The sequence below is a fragment of the Phyllobates terribilis genome, unplaced genomic scaffold, assembly GCF_046119375.1.
Source record: "Phyllobates terribilis strain yellow unplaced genomic scaffold, ASM4611937v1 Scaffold_3__8_contigs__length_932513732, whole genome shotgun sequence".
Taxonomy (NCBI): domain Eukaryota; kingdom Metazoa; phylum Chordata; class Amphibia; order Anura; family Dendrobatidae; genus Phyllobates; species Phyllobates terribilis.
Window position 1 is genome coordinate 363,794,321 of NW_027362763.1, and position 26,349 is coordinate 363,820,669.

At 44.0% G+C, this 26,349-nt stretch overlaps 1 protein-coding gene across 5 annotated transcripts in view; it reads left to right on the plus strand.

The window, feature by feature from the left end:
- The window catches only part of DLGAP2 (DLG associated protein 2), a 1,383,198-nt gene that overhangs the window by 279,414 nt on the left and 1,077,435 nt on the right, over window positions 1-26,349 (plus strand). For all 5 annotated transcript variants that reach the window (XM_073675364.1, XM_073675367.1, XM_073675365.1 and 2 more), the window contains one exon: window positions 12,755-12,809. In XM_073675364.1, coding sequence (XP_073531465.1) covers window positions 12,755-12,809 — 55 coding nt within the window. The remainder of the gene's footprint in view (window positions 1-12,754; window positions 12,810-26,349) is intronic.

Sequence of the window (26,349 nt, forward strand, 5' to 3'; positions counted from 1 at the left end):
TATATATGAATCAAAAAATAAACGCCATGTGCTCAAAGGACTATCGATAATGATATTTCTTCTGGCGTATCCTGTAGGGCCAGGTGCTTCTCGAAGAATATTTTGGCTGTCACGCCTACCAGGCAAGTGTTCTCCAATTTCAACAGGTTTCCATTGAATACCATCAGCTGAAACTAGTATTCCTTCAGATTCGCCTTCTCTGGTGTTTGTTGTTGCATTACCTTCGCCGCCATCGTTATCTGTTGTTCTTTCATTTCTGGGACGTTTTGCTGATTTTTTCTGTCCACGACCAGGAGGATGGTCACGAGGCAACATAACTGCATGAGCCCGATCCCCAGTTGATGTGCTTGGAATATCTGTAAAAAAGTTGATGAATATTTAGAATTTTTGTTTTGTAAGGGTCCGTGCACACTGGCTGGATTAGCGGCGGAATATCCGACCGGATATTCTCACCACAATCCGGCCCGTACCTGCCCGCTCAGGTACAGAGCGGAGTTTCATACCTGAAGCTCCGCTCCGAACCCCGGGCTGGAGCCGCTGTCTGGGACGGAGCCGTGCTCGCGCGCAAGCAAGCGCTGCTCTGTCCCTGACAGCGGCTCCAGCCCGGGGTTCGGAGCGGAGCTTCAGGCATGAGCGGGCAGGTACGGCCTGTATTGCGGCAAGAATATCCAGATGGCTATTCAGCCAGAATTCTGCTAGTGTGCACAGGCCCTAACTCAGTGTGTGGAAGAACAAATAAATACACATAACTACTTACCTTCTGGATTTGTTCCTTCTGAGTCTTCAGATTCACTTGATATGTTCTGAGGAATGAAATCTTCATCACTGTCAGAATCAAATACATGTTCCTGCAATTCGGATTCCGATTCATCCTCCGGTATGGATTGCAAAGTAGCCAGAATATCCTGAGGCTTTATCAAACGTCTTCTCTCCATATTCCTCACAAATTCCATAATTCTATATAGTTCCCTGCTGAAAAATAGAAATGAAATGAAAACTAAAAGAAATAATAACTGTTCTGCCACCTTCAAAAGTAGGTGGGCTGAATCAGTTGACAGACAGCTAAACTATTTCATAACAATTCATTCCTGTATGAGTCTTCAGAGCTCGTATGTCTGCGTCTGTTCTCTTTGTCTCTTCAGCTGAACTGAAAGTAAAGTTACTATCCAGAATACTGTCTCCTGCTAGGACCTTAGAAAAACACCACCCTTCATTAGCATAAGATAAGAGCATAGAGTAAACAAGCTATTTTGTTCAGCATTACACAGTAATACAAGCAGGTAAAACACAAGGAAAATGTGAAAAGTTGACATGTAAATTGAACTACATCTATATGAACATCAGGGTAAATAAGACAGAGTGAAAAAATTATGCACAAAACTTTATAGCAACATTTAGTGACAAAAGGACCTCAAAATATAGTAGGGAGTCAAAATGACTCCCTTCAGTAGTTCTTGGTAAATTTTGAAAAAAACGCGCAAATTTTTCACCAAAATTATTTATTCTCACAAAATCTTTTTTCACATCATATTTGAGGAAAAGTCACCGAGTTTCAAGCCGGAATTCTGAAAAATGTAGTCACAGAAGAGAAATAAAAAATGAAAGGAGTCAAAATGACTCCATCAGTAGTTCTAGTGTTAAGGCTACTTCAAACGTGAAACTACCATCATTGTATAGACAATCATCTTGGTTATCTTATCACTGCATTCTTACTATTTTGCTCCTAGAAATCTGAATTTTCATTTTTATTATTTTGTTAGTATTTTGTAAATCCACCTTTGGCTTTCAACACTGCCTGAATCCTTCTGGGCATGCTCTCAATCAAATTCAAGCATGTCTTGACCAAAATCTGATCCCGGGTCTCTTCTACACGTTCCCAAAGTTGGTGCATACTGTTCAAGTCACTTGGGTATGTATACGACTTTTTCTTCAACTCTACCCACAAGTGTTTTATTAGGTTGAGGTCTAGAGACCTTTTGCTCGTCATTGTACACAACACATATATACACACACATATACTTATACATACACACAATATGTGCGCACATATGCATACAAACACACATATACATACACACATACATAATAATCGTTTAATAATAATCTTTATTTTTATATAGCGCCAACATATTCCGCAGCACTTTACATCCATTATCATCACTGTCCCCATTGGGGCTCACAATCTAAATGCCCTATCAGTATGTCTTTGTAGTGTTGGAGGAAACCCGGAGAACCCACACAAACACGGGAAGAACATACAAACTCCTTGCAGATGTTGTCCTTGGTGGGATTTCAATCCAGGACCCCAGCGCTGCAAGGCTGCAGTGCTAACTACTGAGCCACCGTGCTGCCCATACATGTACACATACATACTCACAAATATATCCATACACACATACATACACATAAAAGCATATACAAACACTCATATACTAATCTTTTATGATATCAGGGGTTTTCAGCCGAGGAGGAGGTCTGTCACAGAGTTCATAAATCAGCTAGAAAGGGCTACAGAAATCACTGTGGGGGTGGGTGTCACGCAAGATGTTAGTGCAACACAGAGGGAAAAGGGAGAGGGAGCCAAGACACTAGGGAAAGGGGGAAGTGAAGACCTCCTAGCCTGGTCTAGTATCACCCTGTCTCAACTAACGTCCCTATATTGCCTCCTCAGCAATCGCCGATCGCGTGTCTCGCCCTACTTTCCCTGGCGTAAGGCTACGGCTAGGGATAGAAGCAGATGAGCACTAGTCAACCTCCACTAAAACTCTGTAGACAACAAGGGCAGACAAAACAGGGGAAAATGGCTTAGCTTTAGATGAACTCCAAATGTGCACACAGCCTCAAGCTCCAGAGAGGATGAGGTACTGCTCCTGCTAAGCAGTATTCATCACTGGCTGTGGCCTTTTTCAGTGTAAATGTGTAATAACTTCTATTCATGCCAAGATGATGGTTTTGGCCGTGTAGTTTTACTTATTTCTCATTTACTATATTTGGCACGTTACTGTCCTTTTACCCCACCCGCATATTTTTCTTGTAATTTACCCAAAGCCAATGCAAAATATGTTCCTGCTATTATTTTTTATACTTGTAAAATTACTTTACTTGATCACATTGACTTATTTGAATGATTTTTAAGCAGGGCTGATGGAGGCCTCCACACAGTCTGTGGTAACATAGTAACATAGTTTTTAAGGTTGAAGGAAGACTAAGTCCATCTAGTTCAACCCATCGCCTAACATGTTGATCCAGAGGAAGGCAAAAAAAAAACGTGTGGCAAACACTAAGCTCCACATTGGGGAAAAAAATTCCTTCCTGACTCCACATACGGCAATCAGACTAGTTCCCTGGATCAACGCCGTATCAAGGAATCTAGTATACAGTTAGGTTCATATATATTTGGACAGAGACAACATTTTTCTAATTTTGGTTCTAGACATTACCACAATGAATTTTAAACAAAACAATTCAGATGCAGTTGAAGTTCAGACTTTCAGCTTTCATTTGAGGGTATCCACATTAAAATTGGATGAAGGGTTTAGGAGTTTCAGCTCCTTAACATGTGCCACCCTGTTTTTAAAGGGACCAAAAGTAATTGGACAATTGACTCCAAGGCTATTTCATGGACAGGTGTGGGCAATCCCTTCGTTATGTCATTCTCAATTAAGCAGATAAAAGGCCTGAAGTTGATTTGAGGTGTGGTGCTTGCATTTGGAAGGTTTTGGTGTAAAGTAAACATGTGGTCAAAGGAGCTCCCCATGCAGGTGAAACAAGCCATCCTTAAGCTGTAAAAACAGAAAAAACCCATCTGAGAAATTGCTACAATATTAGGAGTGGCAAAATCTACAGTTTGGTACATCCCGAGAAAGAAAGAAAGCACTGGTGAACTCATCAATGCAAAAAGACCTGGGCACCCACAGAAGACAACAGTGGTGGATGATCGCAGAATAATCTCCATGGTGAAGAGAAACCCCTTCACAACAGCCAACCAAGTGAACAACACTCTCCAGGAGGTAGGTGTATCAATATCCAAATCTACCATAAAGAGAAGACTGCATGAAAGTAAATACAGAGGGTTCACTGCACGGTGCAAGCCACTCATAAGCATCAAGAATAAAAAGGCAAGACTGGACTGTGCTAAAAAATATCTAAAAAAGCCAGCACAGTTCTGGAAGAACATTCTTTGGACAGATGAAACAAAGATCAACCTCTACCAGAATGATGGAAAGAGAAAAGTATGGCGAAGGCGTGGTACAGCTCATGATCCAAAGCATACCACATCATCTGTAAAACACGGTGGAGGCTGTGTGATGGCTTGGGCATGCATGGCTGCCAGTGGCACTGGGTCACTAGTGTTTATTGATGATGTGACACAGGACAGAAGCAGCCGAATGAATTCTGATGTATTCAGATGTTCTCAGATCCAGCCATATGCAGCCAAACTGATTGGTCGTCGTTTTATACTACAGATGGACAATGACCCAAAACATAAAGCCAAAGCAACCCAGGAGTTTATTAAAGCAAAGAAGTGGAATATTCTTGAATGGCCAAGTCAGTCACCTGATCTCAACCCAATTGAGCATGCATTTCACTTGTTAAAGACTAAACTTCAGACAGAAAGGCCCACAAACAAACAGCAACTGAAAACCACCGCAGTGAAGACCTGGCAGAGCATCAAAAAGGAGGAAACACAGCGTCTAGTGATGTCCATGAGTTCAAGACTTCAGGCAGTCATTACCAACAAAGGGTTTTCAACCAAGTACTAGAAATGAACATTTTATTTACAATTATTTAATCTGTCCAATTACTTTTGGCCCCTTTAAAAACAGGGTGGCATATGTTAAGGAGCTGAAACTCCTAAACCCTTCATCCAATTTTAATGTGGATACCCTCAAATGAAAGCTGAAAGTCTGAACTTCAACTGCTTCTGAATTGTTTTGTTTAAAATTCATTGTGGTAAGGTCTAGAACCAAAATTAGAAAAATGTTGTCTCTGTCCAAATATACATGGATCTAACTGTATATAACCTGTAATGTACTTTTCAAGAAGAGCATCCATGCCCTTCTTAAATTTTAGTAGTGAATCACTCATTACAACATCATGCGGCAGAGGGTTCCATAGTCTCACTGCTCTTACAGTAAAGAATCCGCGTCTGTGATTATGATTAAACCTTCTTTCCTCCAGACATAGAAGATGCCCCGTTATCCCTGTCTCAGGCCTCAGAGTAAAAAGATCAGTAGAAAGGTCTTTGTACTGTCACCTCATATACTTGTACATAGTAATAAGATCACCCCTAAGCCTTTGTTTTTCCAAACTAAATAACCCAAGTGTAATAACCTGTCTTGGTATTGCAGACCCCCCAGTCCTCTAATAACCTTGGTCGCTCTTCTCTGCACCCGCTCTAGTTTAGCTATGTCTTTCTTATACACCAGAACTGTACACAGTATTCTAAGTTTGGTCGCACTAGTGACTTGAATAGAGGTAAAATTATGTTCTCCTCATGGGCTTCTATGCCTCTTTTAATGCATCCCATTATTTGCCTTTGCAGCAGCTGCCAGACACTGGCCACCAAACGTGAGCTTGTCGTCCACCAATACACCCAGGTCTTTTTCAGTGACTGTTTTGCCATGTGTTTTACAATTAAGCATATAATTATACATTTTATTTCCTCTGCCCAAGTGCATTACCTTACATTTATCCCCATTAAAGCTCACTTGCCATTTCTCAGCCCAAGCTTCTAGTTTACATAGATCCTCCTGTAATATAAAATTGTCCTCCTCTGTATTGATTACCCTGCAGAGTTTAGTGTCATCTGCAAATATTGAAATACTACTCTGTATGCTCCCTACAAGGTCATTAATAAATATGTTAAAAAGAAGCAGGCCCAATACTGACCCCTGTGGTACCCCACTGTTAACTGAGACCCAGTCTGAGTGTTTTCCATTTATAACCACCCTTTGTTTCCTATCACTGAGCCAGTTCTTAACCCACATACATATATTTTCCCCTATCCCCATTGTTCTCATTTTATGTATCAACCTTTTGTGTGGAACCAAAAGCTTTTGAACAGTCCATATACACAACATCCACTGCATTTCCTTGGTCCTATCCGGAACTTACCTCTTCATAAAAGCTGATCAGGTTAGTTTGACAGGAACGGTCCCTGGTAAACCCATGTTGATATTGGGTCATGAGGTTATTCTTCAGATACTCTAGTATAGCGTCTCTTAGAAAACCCTCCAGAATTTTACCCACAGTAGAGGTTAAGCTTACTGGCCGATAATTTCCAAGTTCAGTTCTTGTCCCCTTTTTGAACATTGGCACCACATTTGCTATACACCAGTCCTGTGGTACAGACCCTGTTATTATTTAATCTTTAAAGATTAAAAATAATGGTCTATCTATGACTTTACTTAATTCCTGCAGTACTCGCAGGTGTATCCCATCCGGGCCCAGGGAATTATCAACTTTAGTGATTTTTAGTCGCCGCCGTATTTTCTGCTGGGTTAAGCAAGTGACATTTAATGGAGAATTTTTGTTATCACTGATCATGTTTTCTGTCATGCGATTTTCTTGTGTAAATACTGTTGAAAAAAAATAATTTAGCATATTGGCTTTTTCCTCATACTCATCCACCATTTCACCCAGACTATTTTTAAGGGGGCCAACACTATCATTTTTTAGTTTCTTACTATTTATGTAGTTAAAGAATATTTTGGGATTATTTTTACTTTCTCTGGCAATGAGTCTCTCTGTCTCAATCTTTGCTGCCTTGATTTGGTTTTTACAGAATTTTTTTAATTTTCTGTATTTATTTAATCCCTCATCACTATACCTACTTGCTTTAGTTCTCTAAATGCTTTCTTTTTGTCACTTATTGCACCCCTTACAGATCTATTTAGCCACAGTGGTTTCCTCCTATTTCTAGCATGTTTATTCCATATGGTATATATTGTGCACAGGCCCTATTCAGAATGCTAATAAATGTCTCCCATTTGCTTTGTGTAGTTTTATGTCTCAGGATATCATCCCAGTTTATTGCACTAAGATCATCTCTCAACCGTTGGAAATTTGCCTTCCAGAAGTTTAGTGTCCTTGTAACCCCTTTACTACACATCTTATTAAAGGATACATGAAAACTTATTATTTTATGATCACTATTACCCAAGTGACCCCCAACTCGTATATTTGATATGCGGGCTGGCCTGTTGGTTAATATTAGGTCTAGCAGTGCCCCCCTTCTTGTTGGGTCATGAACCAGTTGTGAAAGGTAATTGTCTCTCATCGTTGTCAAAAACCTATTACCTTTGCTGGAACTACAACTTTCTATTCCCCAATATATTTCAGGGTAGTTAAAGTCCCCCATAATTATGACTTCTACTTGAGTCGCTGCTTCATCTATTTGCTTTTTGAGGATATTCTCCGCTGCTTCCATTACTTTTGGAGACTTATAACAAACCCCTATCAGTAATTTATTATTTTTTCCCCTTCCCCTTATCACCACCCACAGGGACTCCAAATTTTCATTAGATTCACATATATTCTCACGCAAGATGGGTTTTAAGGATGATTTTACATATAAACACACACCCCCCTCGCTTGTTTGTACGGTCATTTCTGAACAGACTATATCCCTGTAAATTAACTGCCCAGTCATGGCTCTCGTCCAGCCATGTCTCAGATATCCCCATCATGTCATAATTATTTTCCAACAAAATTAATTCTAATTCCTCCATTTTGTTGGTGAGGCTTCTGGCATTAGTGTACATGCATTTCATGTATCTCTCTGTACCTCTTTTCCTTTCTTACTATATTGACTTTTCTAACCCCTTCCCCAATTTCTTTATTTGTGCCCAGGTCACTATCTGCACTATCTTCCCCACCTATAAAATGAATACCCTCTCCCATAATTCCTAGTTTAAACACTCCTCCAACCTTCTATCCATTTTCTCCCCCAGCTCAGCTGCACCCTCCCTATTGAGGTGCAGCCCGTACCTAGCATAGAACCTGTAGCCAACTGAGAAGTCGGCCCAGTTCTCCAGGAACCCAAACCCCTCTTTCCTACACCAATTCCTGAGCCACTTATTTATCTCCCTAATCTCCCGTTGCCTCTCTGGCGTGGCACGTGGTACAGACAGTATTTCAGAGAATACCACCTTGGAGGTCCTTGTTTTAAGCTTGCAGCCTAATTTCCTGAAATCACCTTTAAGGACCTTCCACCTACCTCTAACTTTGTCATTTGTGCCAATGTGCACCATGACCGCTGGGTCCTCAACAGCCCCTCCCAGTAATCTGTCAACCCAATCAGCGATGTGCCGGACTTGAGCGCCAGTTAGGCAGCACACTGTTCGACGATCCCTGTCTTTGTGACAGATTGCCCTATCTGTTCCCCTAATAATTGAGTCCTCCACTACCAGCACCTGCCTGGCCTGCCCTGCTCTCCTGTTTCCCCCCTTACTGAAGCTGACTATCCTCTGTCTTTCAGAGGACATGCCTTGCTGCAGCAGTGCTAACCCTGTACTGACACCCCCCTCATCTGCCAACTTTGCAAACTTATTGGGGTGTGCCAGATCAGAACTAGCCTCCCTGGCACTCTTCCCTCTACCCTCCCCCCTTCTAACTGTCACCCAGCTAGCTGCCTCACTGTCCTGCAGCTCCATACTACCATCCTCCCCCACATCTAGCCCAGTGAGCAGCTGCTCAGTGAGCAGCAGACTCCTTTCCATATTGTCTATGGATCTCAGTGTTGCCAGCTGCTCATTTAGATCCAGTACCTGGGCTTCCAAACGCACAACGTGCTCACATCTCGCACAGCAGTATGCACCCACGACCAGCTGTTCAAGGATTGCATACATGTGGCAAGATGTACACTGGATAGCATTGTCAATAATGGAGCTCATTTCCAAATGGGAATTACACTAGACAGAAATGTTAAGTAAAAAGAAATGTAAAGAATTAATAAAATACAGACAGCAATTCAGTCCAAATTCCTCCCTTCCAAACTCCCTGAATCCAAAGTCCCTGAATCACAAGTCACTCACTTCCGTTTGCACTTATGCTCCGGTCACACTCGCTAAGAAAAAAGATGTAAAGAGTTGTTTGTTTGTTTTTTCTTCCCTTTAGCAGCAATCCAACCTACAGCTCAATGCACTTCCAAAGGACTGGAAGCCCCAACCAGCTGCCCCTTATAAACCCTTAATTATGACTCCCTCACCCTTAATTAACCCCATGTGAGTATAGCTACACCTCAGGATTTAAGTGCAATGTAGTTAACCCTTAAACACACAGGTAGCAAAATAAGAACTAAAACTGTAGAGAGAAAATAGGTTTTAAAAAGCCCAATAAAATTAAACAGGTAGAAAAGCACTAAGCAGTTCACAATTCAGCAACTCACAGCAATTCACCCAGGTATTTGCTGCAGGATTCACAAATACCACTTCACTGAATCACAAGTCACACACTTACTTCCGTTTGCACTTACGCTCCGGTTCACGCTCACTAAGAAAGAAGATTTAAAGAGTTGTTTTTTTTTTCTTCCCCCATTAGCAGCAATCCAACCTACAGCTCAATGCACTTCCAAAGGGCTGGTGGCGGAGGCTGCTGTCTCATGTTCACTCTATGCATTGAGTGGTAGCATCTATGTTATTTGCAGAAAGAAAACTATACAAGTATGCCAGAATTTTCCTGTCAAAGAACTATTATCCTTCATATATCATTTCATCATTTCTTGCTCATAGAATCCCTATATACAAATGTTACCAAACATTGAAAAGGTTAACTGTAATGAATGCTCAAACAGTGCGAAACCTTCTGTAGATGTTAAATGCATGAAGAATGCTGCCAGCTATTCAAGCCTGTGAACATATCACTTGTGAGCGGCAAGATGACATGAAGCTGGAAGTGAAGGGATGTAATACTACATGCTGAATATTCTTGTGCCTCACAGCAGGCCACCTCCGGTTACCATGGGATTCAGACTCCCACAAATTAACTCGGCACTGTTCATTTATAGCCATGCAAATAAAATGCTATCTCTCTGGAAGAGGCTGAATCAGAAAATGCTTTTCTTTTTTTGTGGAGTAATAGATGTTGCAAGACTCTTCAGTGTCCATATGAAGTATATTTCTGGAATTCCTAGGTTATGATTTCTAAGCTTTCATTTATATTAATATACAGTATATTGTTCATAACCTGTGAATGTGGACTGAAGTTGTAGACATGAATGATTATGAGAGAAGAAGAATCACACGGCAGAGCAGATTAGTAACGTGCATTTTCTTCTTAGGTTAGGTCACTAATGACGCTTGCTTGTATATTACATACTTCCACCATTTATGTTAATTTACTACAATATATTTTCTCTAGAGCCTTCTAATTTATTAAGCCTGTTTGTCATTATAGACCCATATTGATAGGGCTTGTGGGCATCAAGCCAATGGCCCATGCCAGAAACTCTGATCCTACAATATTAGCATCTGCAGCAGTTTAATTATGGAGATTAAATCAATAATCCAAATTACCCAGGCATGCTCACTGCATTGTATTGTGCATCTTGGCATATTTTCTTTTCTTCCTGCTATGGGAGTAATGTACAGGGTGGCCCAAAAGTAGACATAGTAATATTGCAACATTGATGGAAGACATTTCGAGCACTTACAAGATTAAACAAATGTAAACGTTTATTTATTTTACTCCTTTCATATAGCGCCATTAATTTCAACAGGGCTTTTTAGGCGACATCACTGTCCCCATTGGGGCTCACAATCTACATTCCCTATCACTTTATCTTTGGAGTGGGGTAGGAAACTGGAGAACCCGGAGGAAACCCACAAACACGGGGAGAACATTGAAACTCCTTGCAGATGATGTTCTCGGTTTGCTGGCTGCATTTACACAGCCTGTTTTGGAAACTATACCCCTCGGTGAATTCAACTACATTGGTAGTGACTACATTGGTCCCACAAGTGTTTTCCAGAACAAAAGTATGAGATCAATGTTGCAGAGTTAAAATTGCAAATATACCACTTCAATGCTCAAACCATTGCACACAGTTTGTGCTTCTGTACACTATTGCCATACATGTGGAGGTCATTGCCATACATTTGAATCCAGGACCCCAGCAAGTCAAGCCTGCTGTGATAACCATGCTGCTCATGTAAATGTAATAAAAAAACATGTAATGAAATGTAAAAACCTTCTTTTGTTGTGTGTCAGGGGTATGCTTAATATTCCCAGCGGATGGAATTAGGATGACACAACCCATTTTTTTCTATTACCCCAAGTGATTATCGTTGTTTTACTACTGACTCTTAAGATCATTGGTTTGTAGACATAAGGAAACCTTTGGGTAAAACATGGGCTATGTGATGATTTTTAAAGGGGGGTTACAAGGTCATTGGTGCTCACTATCAAAATGGCAAAAGTCACTTCGCACCCAATTCTATAGATTCACTAGGAAGCTGCAGATCACTTAAAACCTTGTTAAATGTCTAATGTTCAACATCTTTTTGGATAATGCAAAGGCTAATAGAAGTTGTTTAAAGAGAACCTGTCACTTTCTTATATGATGGGAGCTGTGATGTGGTGTCCCTTCTAGTGGGAATAAGTTACTACTTCTAATTCTATCAATTTTTCTGTTCCTCCTAGTGGTCCTCCCTCCTGAGCACTGCAAGGCTCCAAGACAAATAATATTTTCTAAATCTATCTATCTCCCTGTCTTAATATTGATTTCCTCTGAGTGCTATAACCAGTAAGAGCACCAGAGCCAGTGACACCACAGCTGACTATTTGATATACAGTACATAGAGATAAGGGTACAGAGCGCAATAGGGATCAACAGGGTCAGCCTATGCTGAGCGGGGGCGCCAGTCTCAACTTACATATAGTGTGCCTCCCCCCCTGAAGACAGACAGGGACAAAGATAGGGTCCTAGTAGGGACCGTGCATGTTATTTAGCACCCCTGCTGGTATTACACTTATTATTCTTTGTGTCTCTTTGTGTGGTGTGATCATTTGAATCTTTTTAAAAGTATTTAATAAAGAGTATTTTAGAGGAGGGGTTACTGTTCTTTTGGTTTAAGTGTTTGGACCTTTGAATAGCCTGATCTGGGGTCTTTATATGAAAAATCTTGTCTTTATTAAGAAGTTTTGATTGTGATCTGTATTTAGAGATTTAGGGTCACCAAACTAATTACAATGCTGAGTAGACAAGATCAAACATTCTCTTCCTGACCACAAATAGATAATCACTTGCTGAGCAAGTCTTTATGTATATGAGGCTACACGTGCACTGAGATTCTGCTGGTAAATCCATCCTCAGCATTATTCACTGCCTGGCATCACCCCTATGGACTTAATTGACATCTGTGATTTATGGATACAAGAATCAGCTCAACTTTCTTGGGTTTGGCTATGAAGATCTCAAAATAAGGAAGATAAGATTCATAAACTCTCCCGTCAGAACAAACTCACTGACAGATTTTCGGTTAACTCATTCTACAGCCAGCAATAGATCGTGCAACACAGAAGCTATAAAAGGCAAATGCTGCAACATTTTTAATAAAACTCATTATAAAAAATGATTTTACTCAAAAATACATGCATTGAAATAAAATAAAAAATTGCCCCCGTAGGCGTTCAGGTTCTTTAACACCTGAGAAACATTATTTCAGACTCATTATTTGGGTTGTGCTGGAAGATCCAGGACCTATTTCTTAATCTGCCCCTGCTTTTAATACTTCTTTCTTTCATTTTTAAGGTTTTACCTGGGATTCTGCAGAAGCATTGTTGTATTTTACCGGACAGAAACACAGGTAAGATTATTACATGAATAAACTGAGCAATAAATATACTAGATATGTACATATGTGCTCTGCTCTGCATCATTTTATGTACTTATCATCTTGGAAGATGTAAAAATACCCGTTGTTGCTAAATTGGATAATGCAGGCTCAGTACGCCCAAATAAAACTAATAACATATGATAAAACAATTGAAAGTATTTCCCATAATACTATGTTAGACTAGGGTTACATTGGAGGAGTGTGCTGCGTATTAGAGACTAGAATTTAGTGGGAGACGAACGAAATAATTATTCCAATATAATAGCATGTTCAGTGCTTGCAGTTATTTCATATTGCGGGTCACAGCCCCAGTCATTCTGTGAGTCATATACCGCATGTGAATAAGACTAATGAAATGTCATTCAAAGAATCTATGGAGTTCTAATAATGTAGACTAATACTATTTGTCTTTTTTATATAAAATTTGCTCTGAATTATTGTACTAAACTGTCATCCTCTCAAAATGTAGAATGCAGAGATTAGGTGGTTTGTACCAATGATATGGAAGGTGCCCTGCTTTATTGGTCTGCCTTTCTGGCCAGAACCTACATATTAATATGGTATAACAATAAATTCTTTACCTTTTTAAACATTTATTTTGTCATTTAATTTTTTATAACAATGCTTCAGTAAATTTAGATGTGTAAAATTATTTAATTTGGCACCAGTTTATGAATGCTATAAATACCTACACACAGGCAGGGACGAGTGGTAGGGAGAGGTAGGCTACTGCCTAGGGCACTACTTTGGAAGGGAATTTTACTTAATAAACTAGCACAGGACTATAAACAACATTAAATTCGCTGCGGTGATGCACTGGGTGCGGGCATTGAAAAAGGTAGCTTCTCATGTAACAGTAAAGGAATGCTGGCGGCATGGAGCACCCCAATGGTGAGTGTTTATTTGTAAAGTTTGTGGGCCCAGCACCCAGCACAGATGGGTCTGAAAACTGGACGATGCACAGTATGACTTACAATGTGTTTTGTGCTTTCACCACTGTCCACTTCTTACTCTGCAACTTCGGTTGTGTTAGCTCAAAGAGTAGAGGGCGAGGGAGGAGGACTTACAGAGCAAGAAACGACTGCAAGACCAGGGAGATGTTAAAAGTACTGTCTGTGCTGTGTCCCCCTCAGAAGTGGTTTCTGCAACCCCGTGTAAGCTGCTCTCATTTTTGTGGCTGACCTTCTCCACATTTCCCTTGGGATGAGGGAATGAGCCATGTGTAGGATGTGTGTTATTATGCCTGTAAGACCCGGACTGGAGTATTGGAGCGACCTTTCCCTCCCAGGCTCTTTTGGTTGCTCCTAAATTCCGGACCCAAAATCCAGTCAAATAAAATCCCACTCTAACCTAGTGATACTGGTACAGACTTTACATTACTGATGCCAGCCGCCTCGGTGACACATACAGTACAGACCAAAAGTTTGGACACACCTCATTTAAAGATTTTTCTGTATTTTCATGACTATGAAAATTGTACATTCACACTGAAGGCATCAAAACTATGAATTAACACATGTGGAATTATATACTTAACAAAAAAGTGTGAAACAACTGAAAATATGTCTTATATTCTAGGTTCTTCAAAGTAGCCACCTTTTGCTTTGATGGCTGCTTTGCACACTCTTGGCATTCTCTTGATGAGCTTCAAGAGGTAGTCACCGGAAATGGTCTTCCAACAATCTTGAAGGAGTTCCCAGAGATGCTTAGCACTTGTTGGCCCTTTTGCCTTCACTCTGCGGTCCAGCTCACTCCAAACCATCTCGATTGGGTTCAGGTCTGGTAACTGTGGAGGCCAGGTCATCTGGCGTAGCACCCCATCACTCTCCCTCTTGGTCAAATAGCCCTTACACAGCCTGGAGGCGTGTTTGGGGTCATTGTCCTGTTGAAAAATAAATGATGGTCCAACTAAACGCAAACCGGATGGAATAGCATGCCGCTGTAAGATGCTGTGGTAGCCATGCTGGTTCAGTATGCCTTCAATTTTGAATAAATCCCCAACATTGTCACCAGCAAAGCACCCCCACACCATCACACCTCCTCCTCCATGCTTCACGGTGGGAACCAGGCATGTAGAGTCCATCCGTTCACCTTTTCTGCGTCGCACAAAGACACGGTGGTTGTAACCAAAGATCTCAAATTTGGACTCATCAGACCAAAGCACAGATTTCCACTGGTCTAATGTCCATTCCTTGTGTTCTTTAGCCCAAACAAGTCTCTTCTGCTTGTTGCCTGTCCTTAGCAGTGGTTTCCTAGCAGCTATTTTACCATGAAGGCCTGCTGCACAAAGTCTCCTCTTAACAGTTGATGTAGAGATGTGTCTGCTGCTAGAACTCTGTGTGGCATTGACCTGGTCTCTAATCTGAGCTGCTGTTAACCTGCAATTTCTGAGGCTGGTGACTCGGATAAACTTATCCTCAGAAGCAGAGGTGACTCTTGGTCTTCCTTTCCTGGGGCGGTCCTCATGTGAGCCAGTTTCTTTGTAGCGCTTGATGGTTTTTGCAACTGCACTTGGGGACACTTTCAAAGTTTGCCCAATTTTTCGGACTGACTGACCTTAATTTCTTAAAGTAATGATGGCCACTCGTTTTTCTTTACTTAGCGGCTTTTTTCTTGCCATAATACAAATTCTGACAGTCTATTCAGTAGGACTATCAGCTGTGTATCCACCTGACTTCTGCACAACACAACTGATGGTCCCAACCCCATTTATAAGGCAAGAAATCCCACTTATTAAACCTGACAGGGCACACCTGTGAAGTGAGAACCATTTCCGGTGACTACCTCTTGAAGCTCATCAAGAGAATGCCAAGAGTATGCAAAGCAGTCATCAAAACAAAAGGTGGCTACTTTGAAGAACCTAGAATATAAGACATATTTTCAGTTGTTTCATACTTTTTTGTTAAGTTTATAATTCCACATGTGTTAATTCATAGTTTGATGCCTTCAGTGTGAATGTACAATTTTCATAGTCATGAAAATACAGAAAAATCTTTAAATGAGAAGGTGTGTCCAAACTTTTGGTCTGTACTGTACCTTAAGTCCTGCTTTCCTAATATATATATTAGAACCAAAAAACCCAGATCAAAAATCCAGTCACATCAAACCCTTTCAGTAACCTAGTGTTATTGGTACAGCTTACATTACCAACACATATCTACCATGCAGGACCTCAAATCCTACTTTTCTACATTATATATATATATATATATATATATATATATATATATATAATGTAATGTAAGCTGTACCAATAACACTAGGTTACTGAAAGGGTTTGATGTGACTGGATTTTTGTTCCGGGTTTTTTGAGTAGCAAAAGAACCTGGCTAAGAAAAGTCGATCCTATGATCCAGCCTGGGTTTTACAGGTTTATTAACAGCAGTTGGGTTAGCTCAGCAGTGTGGATTGTGTTGAGACTGGAGAAAGGCGGAGCTGCTGGTTAATCTGCTCTGCAAAAAGAGGTGTGCTGGAGCCAAACAGAGTTGTTTGTTTGGTGAACATGTTTAATACAAGTGTGAGCTGTTGCTTGGAATACTGAGGTTGGTGATGCAGCTACATTTATGTTGTTTCATTCTGCCTGACAAAAGGGACTTTATGTTATCCAGTGATACTGACGAAAGGCTATTTTCATTTTGGTGCTGTAAAGTTTATGATTGACTACATGCTGTTTTGATATAAAACCCTGTGCCATGATGTGTATCCAAGTTGATTCCCAGGAACTTGAACCCCTACACTATGTATGTGTGTGTGTGTATGCATCTGTGTTTGTATATGTGTCTGTGTGTATATATGTATGTATATGTGTGTGTTTCTGTGTGAGCATATTAACATATTTGTTTTTGGTTCGTGTATAATACTGTAATTGTAAAGAGTAGAAGAATCAGACTAGCTTTTAAAGTGTTATTCCCTAAGTGATCCTGAAAATAGAGCTCTACAGTCCCTTTCTGAATGAAGAAGAGTTGTGCATACCTGGGAAAAAACTTTGGGAGGGGAGAAAAGGACTAAGAGCTCCACAGCTTGAAACACGTAGACCCGTGTCCTTTTTATCTCCCTCCCCCATGCCACCCCTTCCCCTTCTCCCACTTCATTGAGATGTTTTTGCAAAAAAACTTTTTTTAGTCGTTTTTCTTTAAAAGTCAAGTTTTAAACTTCTACTCATTGGTGGATGCTGGAACCCTTGGGGTTTTTTTTTCCTGTGCATACCTGGCCTCTCCTCTATTCATTGTCTATAGAATGCGCAACTAAAGATTCAGTATGGGACTGCAGAACCTCATGGTTGTTGGAGGTTCTAGCTGTCAGACCCCAGTGATCCGCCAATTATCCCCTATGTTATGGATCTGGATGACTTGATTTTTTGGGGAATCCCTTTTTAACATCTTCTGTAAAAAAAAAAAAAAAAAAAAAAAGTAAATGTTGCCGTTTTCAACAGTCATGAATGGCTGGAAGTATGAGCCTTGCATACATGCTGCAATAGGCCATCTAGAGTCTCAGCAGTGTTCTATTCATAGTTGTGGCTGACACTCTAGTTATTGTTATCTGCTCAACAAGCTATCTAGATTTTTTAACAGAAGAAAAGGTACAACATGTTGAATTTTTTTTTTACAGAAAAAAATCACACCATAACAGCGATGACCCATCAGACAATATTAAGGTCTGTTATATGATGGATTCATCTGACTCATGAATTCCATGTGTTTATCCCTATTGCGGAAAATAAAAACTGTATTTCTAATGCAGTTGTAAACATAGCTGAAGGCTGCATTCATACAGCTGGATTGGCCATGGGTCTCCCAACCCAAACTCAACAGCATCATAGGAATATATAAGCCTGTCAAGTTCGGGTCAGGAGACCAAGGCCAGTCCGTACTCGGACGGCTACATACGGGTGTGATAATCTGGTTTTTAGAAGGGGATTTGGAGCTCTTTCTGGTTTAAAGAAATGAATCCATACATCATGTTGTAACTTTTAAAATAAAAGATTGTGTTTAAGTGTGGAAAATCTTCACATTTTACACTCTGATGATAACAATCAGTTGAGAATGAAGACAAGTGAGGATAACGCCAACGAACATGGTTTTGTACCTCAAACAAGACTCTCAGCTCCCGGACAGAAAAATGAAATATTAGGCATTTAATGAGATCTTGAACACGGCACTAACATGGTACTGAACCGTAATTTAGGTGTGATCATAGCAAAGGTTTCTTATTTTTTGACACATAATTGCATAAAAACAATTACATTATATTGTTCAGTTTTAATTGCATTTGGTAGTGTACAAACAAACTGTCTAGAAAGTAAGAAATATCTTCCATGATTTAAGGTGGAACACGGGTAACGGTTTCATTTATTGTTTATTATGGTGCAATATCTGAGCATTACATTTTATTGAAAAACACTCAGCCATTCACTGTATATTAAGAAGAATGAACTCGCTTGTCATTTCCAACAGCCCACTAGCCTGAAAATCAATAGCTACTTAAATAGCAGCCTTGGAAAATGATTTATACTTCCCTGCTGTATGTATTTATGCTCTTTCACAGGGAATTCATTTATACTGACATTTTCATTTTACAAATTTGGATAATACACAATTAAACTACATATTTTTTTTACAGTATTTGGGAAATAATTCTATGTATTTGTTTAGCCTGCATCTGTGATTGTGCAAATTAGAAAGACAAAAGAGAGGACCAATGGATGTTAATGTTAGGTCACAGGTCAGCACCCTGTGGCTGCTATCGGAATTATAAGGTACCTTCTTATACATTAATTACCTTTATTTCTGTACCACTTGGTTGAGGTAGCTCACCCATCTGTCTGTATGTTTAAAATGAGTCTGTCACCCCCAAAATGCATTTTAAATGGGCTCAGATTCCTATGTTATCAACGTAATAATTTAGACTTTTTGGAAAAATATATACTGTATATTAGCTCTTGTCAAATATGCTAGAACTCTGCTGATAGTTTCCTGTCAGAAAATGTATGGGTTGGGAATGTTCAGATTGCAATGTTATCATCAACTTAATCATTTAGATTTTTTGGAAAAATTTTGAATTTTTTTACATTTCGCAGCCCTCAAAAATTTTGTATTTGTATATTGTGAATAATATTCAAGATAATCCCATGTCAATCATTTTGTCCTGTTTGGCGGTGATTATAGAGAACTTCACTGTACAGTGTAATTCGACACTCCGGCAAGGGAGGGGGCCGAGAGGCAGGGAGGGACATACCTCACAGCAGCTGTGAGCTGCACAGGATGACCCCCTGTGGACCCAGCCATGCGGCTTCCTTTGTGTCAGATATTATAATTCAACATCGAGTTATGGGAATATGATACATCCCATTGATACACCAAGTAGATTTTTGGAAATCCAAGAGAATGGGGAATGTCACCTTGGCTTTCAGCACAGTCCAGCTCGTAGGGAAAGGGAGATACACGGCACAGCCTTGCGGGAGCTCCTAGGGTCCTGGTGCTTGGTATCCACACTTAGCAGGGGCCCGGCTGGATCCGATAATGACGCGCCCCCTGGGCCTGTGTTGTGCAGGGGAACCTGGAACCGGGCCTGTTGTAGAATGCTGGGGGTTGTAGTCTCCATGTGGCGGTGACCCGGTCCATGCCCAGGGTGGTCAAACCAGTGGCAGTCTTAATATATAGCAAATGTCCGACTACGCCACCCGTGGATTGCGGTCAGTGGGGACCGCCGCTGCGCTGCCGACCGCTGAGGCTGATGTTGTTTGCGCAGCCGAGTATGGGATAACTCCCCACGGGAGAAGTATTGCCTCAGGGCAGCTAATGTGAGAGATGATGGGAGTGATGGTGTGAGGGTCCCAGTGCTAATGGTGCTGGTGCAGCAAGGAATCACAGAGACGTGAGGTGCAGTTCAGGGTCTTTACTGATGGTACAAGGCAGACCCTCCCGGGAGTACTGGCTAGTATAAGGGGCCTGGTCAGTCTGCGAGCAAGCAGGAGTTCCCCTGGCCAGGTGGAGTTGTAGGCCTCCCTGTTTATCTGCACTCTTCCTGGCTACCTTGCTGTCAGCGGTTACAAGTAGCCCACGTCCCTGAGTATACCGTGTGGTGCTCACCCGTATGGCTGGTGACTTGGGGCCTTCTGTTAGCCTCCGCTCCTGGATGGCGGCGCTGGTCCCTTTTTTGTGACTGAGCCTCCGGGCTTCTATAGCCAGAGGACCTGGAATCCCCTGCCGGCTGGTTTCTGCTGCTGGGTATATATCAGTCTCCACAGCCTCGGACTCCTGTGTCCGGTTTTAGTAACTTCAGCCAGGGCGAGCTATATCTCTGCTCACAGCCCCTGGCCTTCAGCTGCTGCTCCTACAGAGCTCCTGTTCTCACTTTCCCTCTCCAGGCTCTGACTGCTCTGCTTGTTCTGCAGGCTCTGTCTCCAGCTTCACTCACTAATCCCGCCCCAGACCCAGTTTATAAGGGCAGATTCCTCCCCTCCCAGGTCTGGGTGGGCCGTGTTGCATGTTTAGGGCTCCTGACCAGAGAAACCTCCCACTTGCTCTCAGACATAATATCTCTATTACTGTGGCAACCAGATCCCCTGGGGTGTCACATTCCCCCCTAGTGAATTTTAGTACTCCGGGACTAAACACATTTTTTTAAAGAAACATAAATACAAGGTATAACAATAATACAATAACATATTTACAAGAAGCTTTAGTTCTTTAAAGGTCACGGCGTGTCCGCAACCGGGTGTCCATATCACCCAAGGTGAAGTTTTAAGGGAAGTAGGGGACCTGTCCAAAGCAAACCCCTTGCGTTGTCCTTGGGCGTGGCTGCAAGGCTGGAGCTAGCTACTTTGGGCCGCAAGTAGGCCACGCCAGACAGGTTTTCTCTTCCGCGGCCGTCTTCACAAGAGGCACCAAGGTGCAACTATCTACAACACTGTTCCGGTTATCCAGCGTCCATAACCTGTTAGTCCAAATAAATCTGCAGGGTAACTGAGAAACATAATTAGTAACAGGCAACAAACAAAAACCATAAACATTTAAACAGATAAATTCACAGTGCATTAGTTCAGATTCTCCAGCGAGCGGGCATCTGACCTCTAGTGACTCTAGTGGACCTACGGAGCTCACTAACTGGTTCTGCACTACAGGGTGTAGGAGGTGTTATGGGTAAGCTGGGCAGCTGTCTGCGCACTCTTTGGCTCACTAGGGGCACGGCAGGCTCACTACTAGCAGAGGGTTGATCCTCCTGTACTGCTGGTGTGGACTCTTCTGCCTCTTGGGCCGGCTGCTCATCCAGCTCTACCGGTTCCTCTGTAGGCACTTGTGGGGCTGGCTGGAGAAAGGTGAGGACGGGTACCACGACAGCACCATTTACTTGTGTCCAAGACCGGGGGAAGTCTCCGAGTACGGTACTGATCATTTCTTCCCTTTCCTCTGCGGGTTGAGGGTTTCCTTGATCTTCTTCAGGGCTTTGCAGCTGCTCGGGACACTTCTTCAGGTAGTCTCTGGAGACAATGGCTGTGGTTTCTCCTCCATCCTTACTGATTACGCAGATTTTTGGGTTCTCATGGCTTGATGGCAGTACGGTGTACGGGTCCTTCTCTCACTGGTCGTCCAACTTGTGGAGCCGCCTCTTCCTCTTCAAGACCTGCTCTCCAGGTACCAGGGGAACAGCGGGAGCATACTGGTTATAAGCCTTCTCTTGCCTTTCTCTAGCTTGAGACAGACTTCGCTCGACGCTCCCCTGTACTTTCCGATACTGCTGCTGCCGTTCTGTATCCCAGTCTGCCTCTGGCGAGGTGTCCTCAGGGGTCAGGACTCCCATATCCAGGTCAATAGGCAGCTTACCAGGTCTTGCTCTCATTAGGTAAGCCGGGGTACAGTTGGTGGAACCTACAGGGATGTGGTTATACAGGTCCACCAGATCGGGCAGTTTCTCAGGCCACAGACTGCGTTCTTCCAGGGGCAACGTTTTTAGCAGATCTATCACCACCTGGTTCATCTTCTCGCAGAGTCCATTGGTTTGAGGGTGATAGGGCGTTGTTCTTATCTTCTTGCAGCCATACAGGTTGCAGAACTCCTGGAAGACCTCCGCTTCGAAGGCTGGTCCTTGGTCTGTCAACACTTGGTCCGGGTACCCGTGTGGACGGCAGAAGTGCTGCTGGAAGGCTCTAGCTGCTGTTTGAGCCGTTAAGTCCTTGACCGGGACCACCACCAGGAACCGGGAGTAATGATCTACGATTGTGAGGGCGTAGACATACCCAGATCTGCTTAGAGCCAGTTTCACATGGTCCAGGGCTACCAGTTCCAGTGGCTGTCTGGTGATGATGGGCTGCAGGGGAGTCTTCTGGCTGGCTCGGTCTTTTCTTCTCAGGTGGCACGGGCCACAGTCTCTGCACCACCTCTCGATGGCTCCTCTCATGCCTACCCAGTAGAACCGTTCACGCAACAAGAACTCCAGCTTCTTCCATCCGAAATGCCCTGCTCCGTTGTGGTATGCCTCCAGAACCATAGCCGCGTCTCGTCTTGGGACCACTACCTGCCAGGTCAACTCATGTGTTCGAGAGTTAACCATTCTCCGGCACAGCTTCTCCCTGTAGAGGAACAGCTTACTTTTCTCCTTCCACAGTTGCTTGGTCTCCTCCGGAGCATCTGGGTCAAGACGGGCATCGGCCTGGGTCAGCATTTCCTTCACCAAATGGACTGCGGGATCACTGTCTTGCGTCTCCGCCCAGTTGTAGTGGGGCAAGGGATTGAACGTCACGGAGCGCCTGTCCTTCACACAGTGGGAATACAGGGTAATCCCATGACGGTGGAACGCAGGGAGCTCAACTTCTTCCAGATCTTCTGGATCTTCCCCTACGTCCGGTAAGTTCGGCATTCTAGACAGGGCATCCGCGTTGGCATTTGAGTGTCCTGCCCAGTATTTGATGGTGAATTCAAAGTTGGACAGGCGGGCCATCCATCTCTGTTCCAGGGCACCGAGCCTTGCAGTGTCCAGGTGTGTCAACGGGTTGTTATCTGTGTACACGGTGAATTTGGAGGAGGCAAGGTAATGCTTGAAACGTTCGGTCACTGCCCACACTACTGCCAGGAACTCCAGCTTGAATGAGCTATAATTCTCAGGGTTCCTCTCCGTGGGCCGTAGCTTTCGGCTGGCGTAAGCGATTACCCGTTCTTTCCCCTGCTGGATCTGGGACAGTACGGCTCCTAGCCCAATGTTGCTTGCGTCCGTGTGGAGGATAAAGGGCTGGCTGTAGTCTGGATATGCCAGGATTTCATCCCCCGTGAGGGCCATCTTCAGCTGGCAGAAGGACTCCTCTTCCAGCTTTTCCCACCTAAAGGGCGGTTTCTGGTTTTTGGCTTTCCGAGATTGACCTATCAGGAGGTCCTGCATAGGGGCTGCCATTTTGGTGAAACCGGGAATGAATCTTCGGTAGTAGCCTACCAACCCGAGGAACTGCCGCACTTCCTTTATGCTGGAGGGTCTTGGCCAGTCCTTAATCACGGTGATCTTATCAGGGTCAGGAGCCACTCCGTCAGCACTCACCACGTGTCCCAGGTATTGCACCTTTGGTTTCAGGAGGTGACACTTGGAGGGTTTCACCTTTAGGCCGTAGTTTGCCAGAGCTTCGAACACTTCTGCCAGGTGTTTCAGGTGGTCCTCGTAGGTCTTGGAATAGACGATGACATCGTCCAGATATAACAGGACCGTCTCGAAGTTCCGGTGTCCCAGACAGCATTCCATCAACCGTTGGAAGGTCCCTGGTGCGTTGCAGAGCCCGAATGGCATACAGTTAAATTCGCTGAGACCCATCGGGGTGGTGAATGCGGTCTTCTCCCGGTCCGCCTCTGCTACAGGAACCTGCCAGTACCCGCTAGTGAGATCTAAAGTAGTGAAGAAGTTAGCAGATTTTAATGCAGCTAAGGACTCTTCTATCCTTGGTAACGGGTACGCATCTTTGTGTGTGATACGGTTGACCTTCCTGTAGTCTACACACATTCTCATGGTGTTGTCTTTCTTTTTCACTAAGACTAGTGGAGCTGCCCAGGGGCTACAGCTGTCCCTGATTACCCCAGCCTCCTTCATGTCTCTAAGCATCCCCTTGGCGTGTTGGTAGTGTGCCGGGGGTACGGGTCGGTATCTCTCCTTTATGGGAGGATGGTCTCCCGTGGGGATGTGGTGTTCTACCCCCTTTACTCGCCCGAAGTCTAGCGGGTGTTTACTAAACACTCTCTCGTACTCTCGAACCACCCGATAGACTCCCTGTTTCTGGTGTGAGGGAGTGGAGTCAGTACCCAAATGCAGTTGCTGACACCAGTCCTCCATTGGTTTCTTAGAGCCGTTACCTTCCTCTGGTTGAGATGGAGGCAAGGGTTCCACGGCCTGTACAGAGTTCTGGTTGGTGGTGAACAATTTGGCTAGCGTGGCATACCGGGGCAGGTGTACTTCTCTCTCCCCGATATTTATGATGCGAACGGGCACCCTCCCATGGCGTACATCGACCACCCCCCGTGCTGTCAAAATGGTGGGCCTACTGTCTGAGTAGACGGGTTCTACCATTGCTTGGTAGTCTCTACCTCTTAGACCAATAGCTGTCCGGCACCAAATCATCATCTCACTTTTTGGGGGCATGGCAATAGGGAACGGGTCACACATTCTCACGCTACCTATCTCACTGTAATGCACACGCCCGGACTGACTGGCGAGTGCGGGAGAAGTGGTTCCACTGGACCATGAACCGGAGAGTGCATGGAGGGGCGTGACTAAGTATCTGGCCGATCCGACCAAGATGGCACGACGGCATACGACGCCAGTGCACCAGGGAGAAACCGGGCAGAGGGACCAGGTGCTACTCCAGGTCAAACTCCGGACATGGGGGTTGACCCACACAGGGATTACTGGAACAGGCAGGTTAGGCTGGCACAGACTGGTGGATATAAGCGAACACGGCAGGTATGCAGACGGGTGGATACAGGCGAATATGCAGGCAGGGAGGTACTGGCCGAAAGGACGGGCTGGAGCACAGAGAGGACAAGACCCAGTACAGACTGGGTCACAGAAACAGAACCGCAGATGCGGTAGCCAAACACAGCAGAGAGGGAACGCCCGAAGCGGTGGGCAAGAGCAGAGCAGGACGGGACTGCCGGAGCAGCGTGCAGATGCAGAGCAGGACGGGGCTGCCGGAGCAGCGAGCAGAAGCAAAGCAGGACAGGACTGCCGGAGCAGCGAGCAGATGCAGAGCGGCAAGCAAGGCAAGAGCAGAGTGGAAACCGCAAGAGCGGTAAACAAGGCAGGAGCAGAGCGGAAACCGCAGAGCGGCTAAGAAGGCCGCAGCAGAGCGGAAACCGCAGAGCGGCAAACAAGGCAGGAGCAGAGCGGAAACCGCAGAGCGGTAAACAAGGCAGGAGCAGAGCGGAAACCGCAGAGCGGCTAAGAAGGCCGCAGCAGAGCGGAAACCGCAGAGCGGCAAACAAGGCAGGAGCAGAGCGGAAACCGCAGAGCGGTAAACAAGGCAGGAGCAGAGCGGAAACCGCAGAGCGGTAAACAAGGCAGGAGCAGAGCGGAAACCGCAGAGCGGTAAACAAGGCAGGAGCAGAGCGGAAACCGCAGGAGCGGCAAGCAAGGCAAGAGCAGAGCAGAAACCGCAAGAGCGGCAAGCTAAGCAGGAGCAGAGCGGAAACCGCAGAGCGGCTAAGAAGGCAGGAGCAGAGCGGAAACCGCAGAGCGGCAAACAAGGCAGTAGCAGAGCGGAAACCGCAGAGCGGCAAACAAGGCAGGAGCAGAGCGGAAACCGCAGAGCAGCAGACAAGGCAGGAGCAGAGCGGAAACCGCAGAGCGGCAGACAAGGCAGGGGGATAGGACTCTGTTCACAAAGAACAGACGGAGAAGGAAAGGCAGAACCAGAAGCACACACAGTACTTACAAAGAAGTAGCGAGCGTACACTAAATTCACAACAGAGGTACAGAGACGACGAGAAGGAATTTAGGAGCAAGTTCAGACTCTGCAGAAAGACGCAGAAAACAGACAAAGAGGGAAAAGGGAGAAAAGGCAAAAGTAGAAACGAGGCACAGACAACTAGGAACCGAGGAACGGGAACAAATACAGCAAGGCTGGGACACAAACAGGACTCTGTTCAGACGGGAACAGATACCGCAAGGCACAGACATCTGGAAACAGAGAAACGGGAACAAATACAGCAAGGCTGGGACACAAACAGGACTCTGTTCAGACGGGAACAGATACCGCAAGGCACAGACAGGCAGATCTAGGAATACAGCCCCTAGAAGGCGAAAGAACAGGCTAGAAGCATGTTCACAAGAACAGACCACAGTTCAGACACAGAACTGGAGAACAGGCAGGAAAACAGGATAGGACCTGGCACGTCAGAGACAAAAAGCCGACTGACAGGACACAATGCTCAGGCGCCATCTTGAGGAAGAAGGTGGTATAAATACCCAAAGATGGACAGCAATAGGCTGAAGGTGCAACAGGGGCGTGTCCGCAGCAGGTACAAGAAACAGGAAGTTCAGC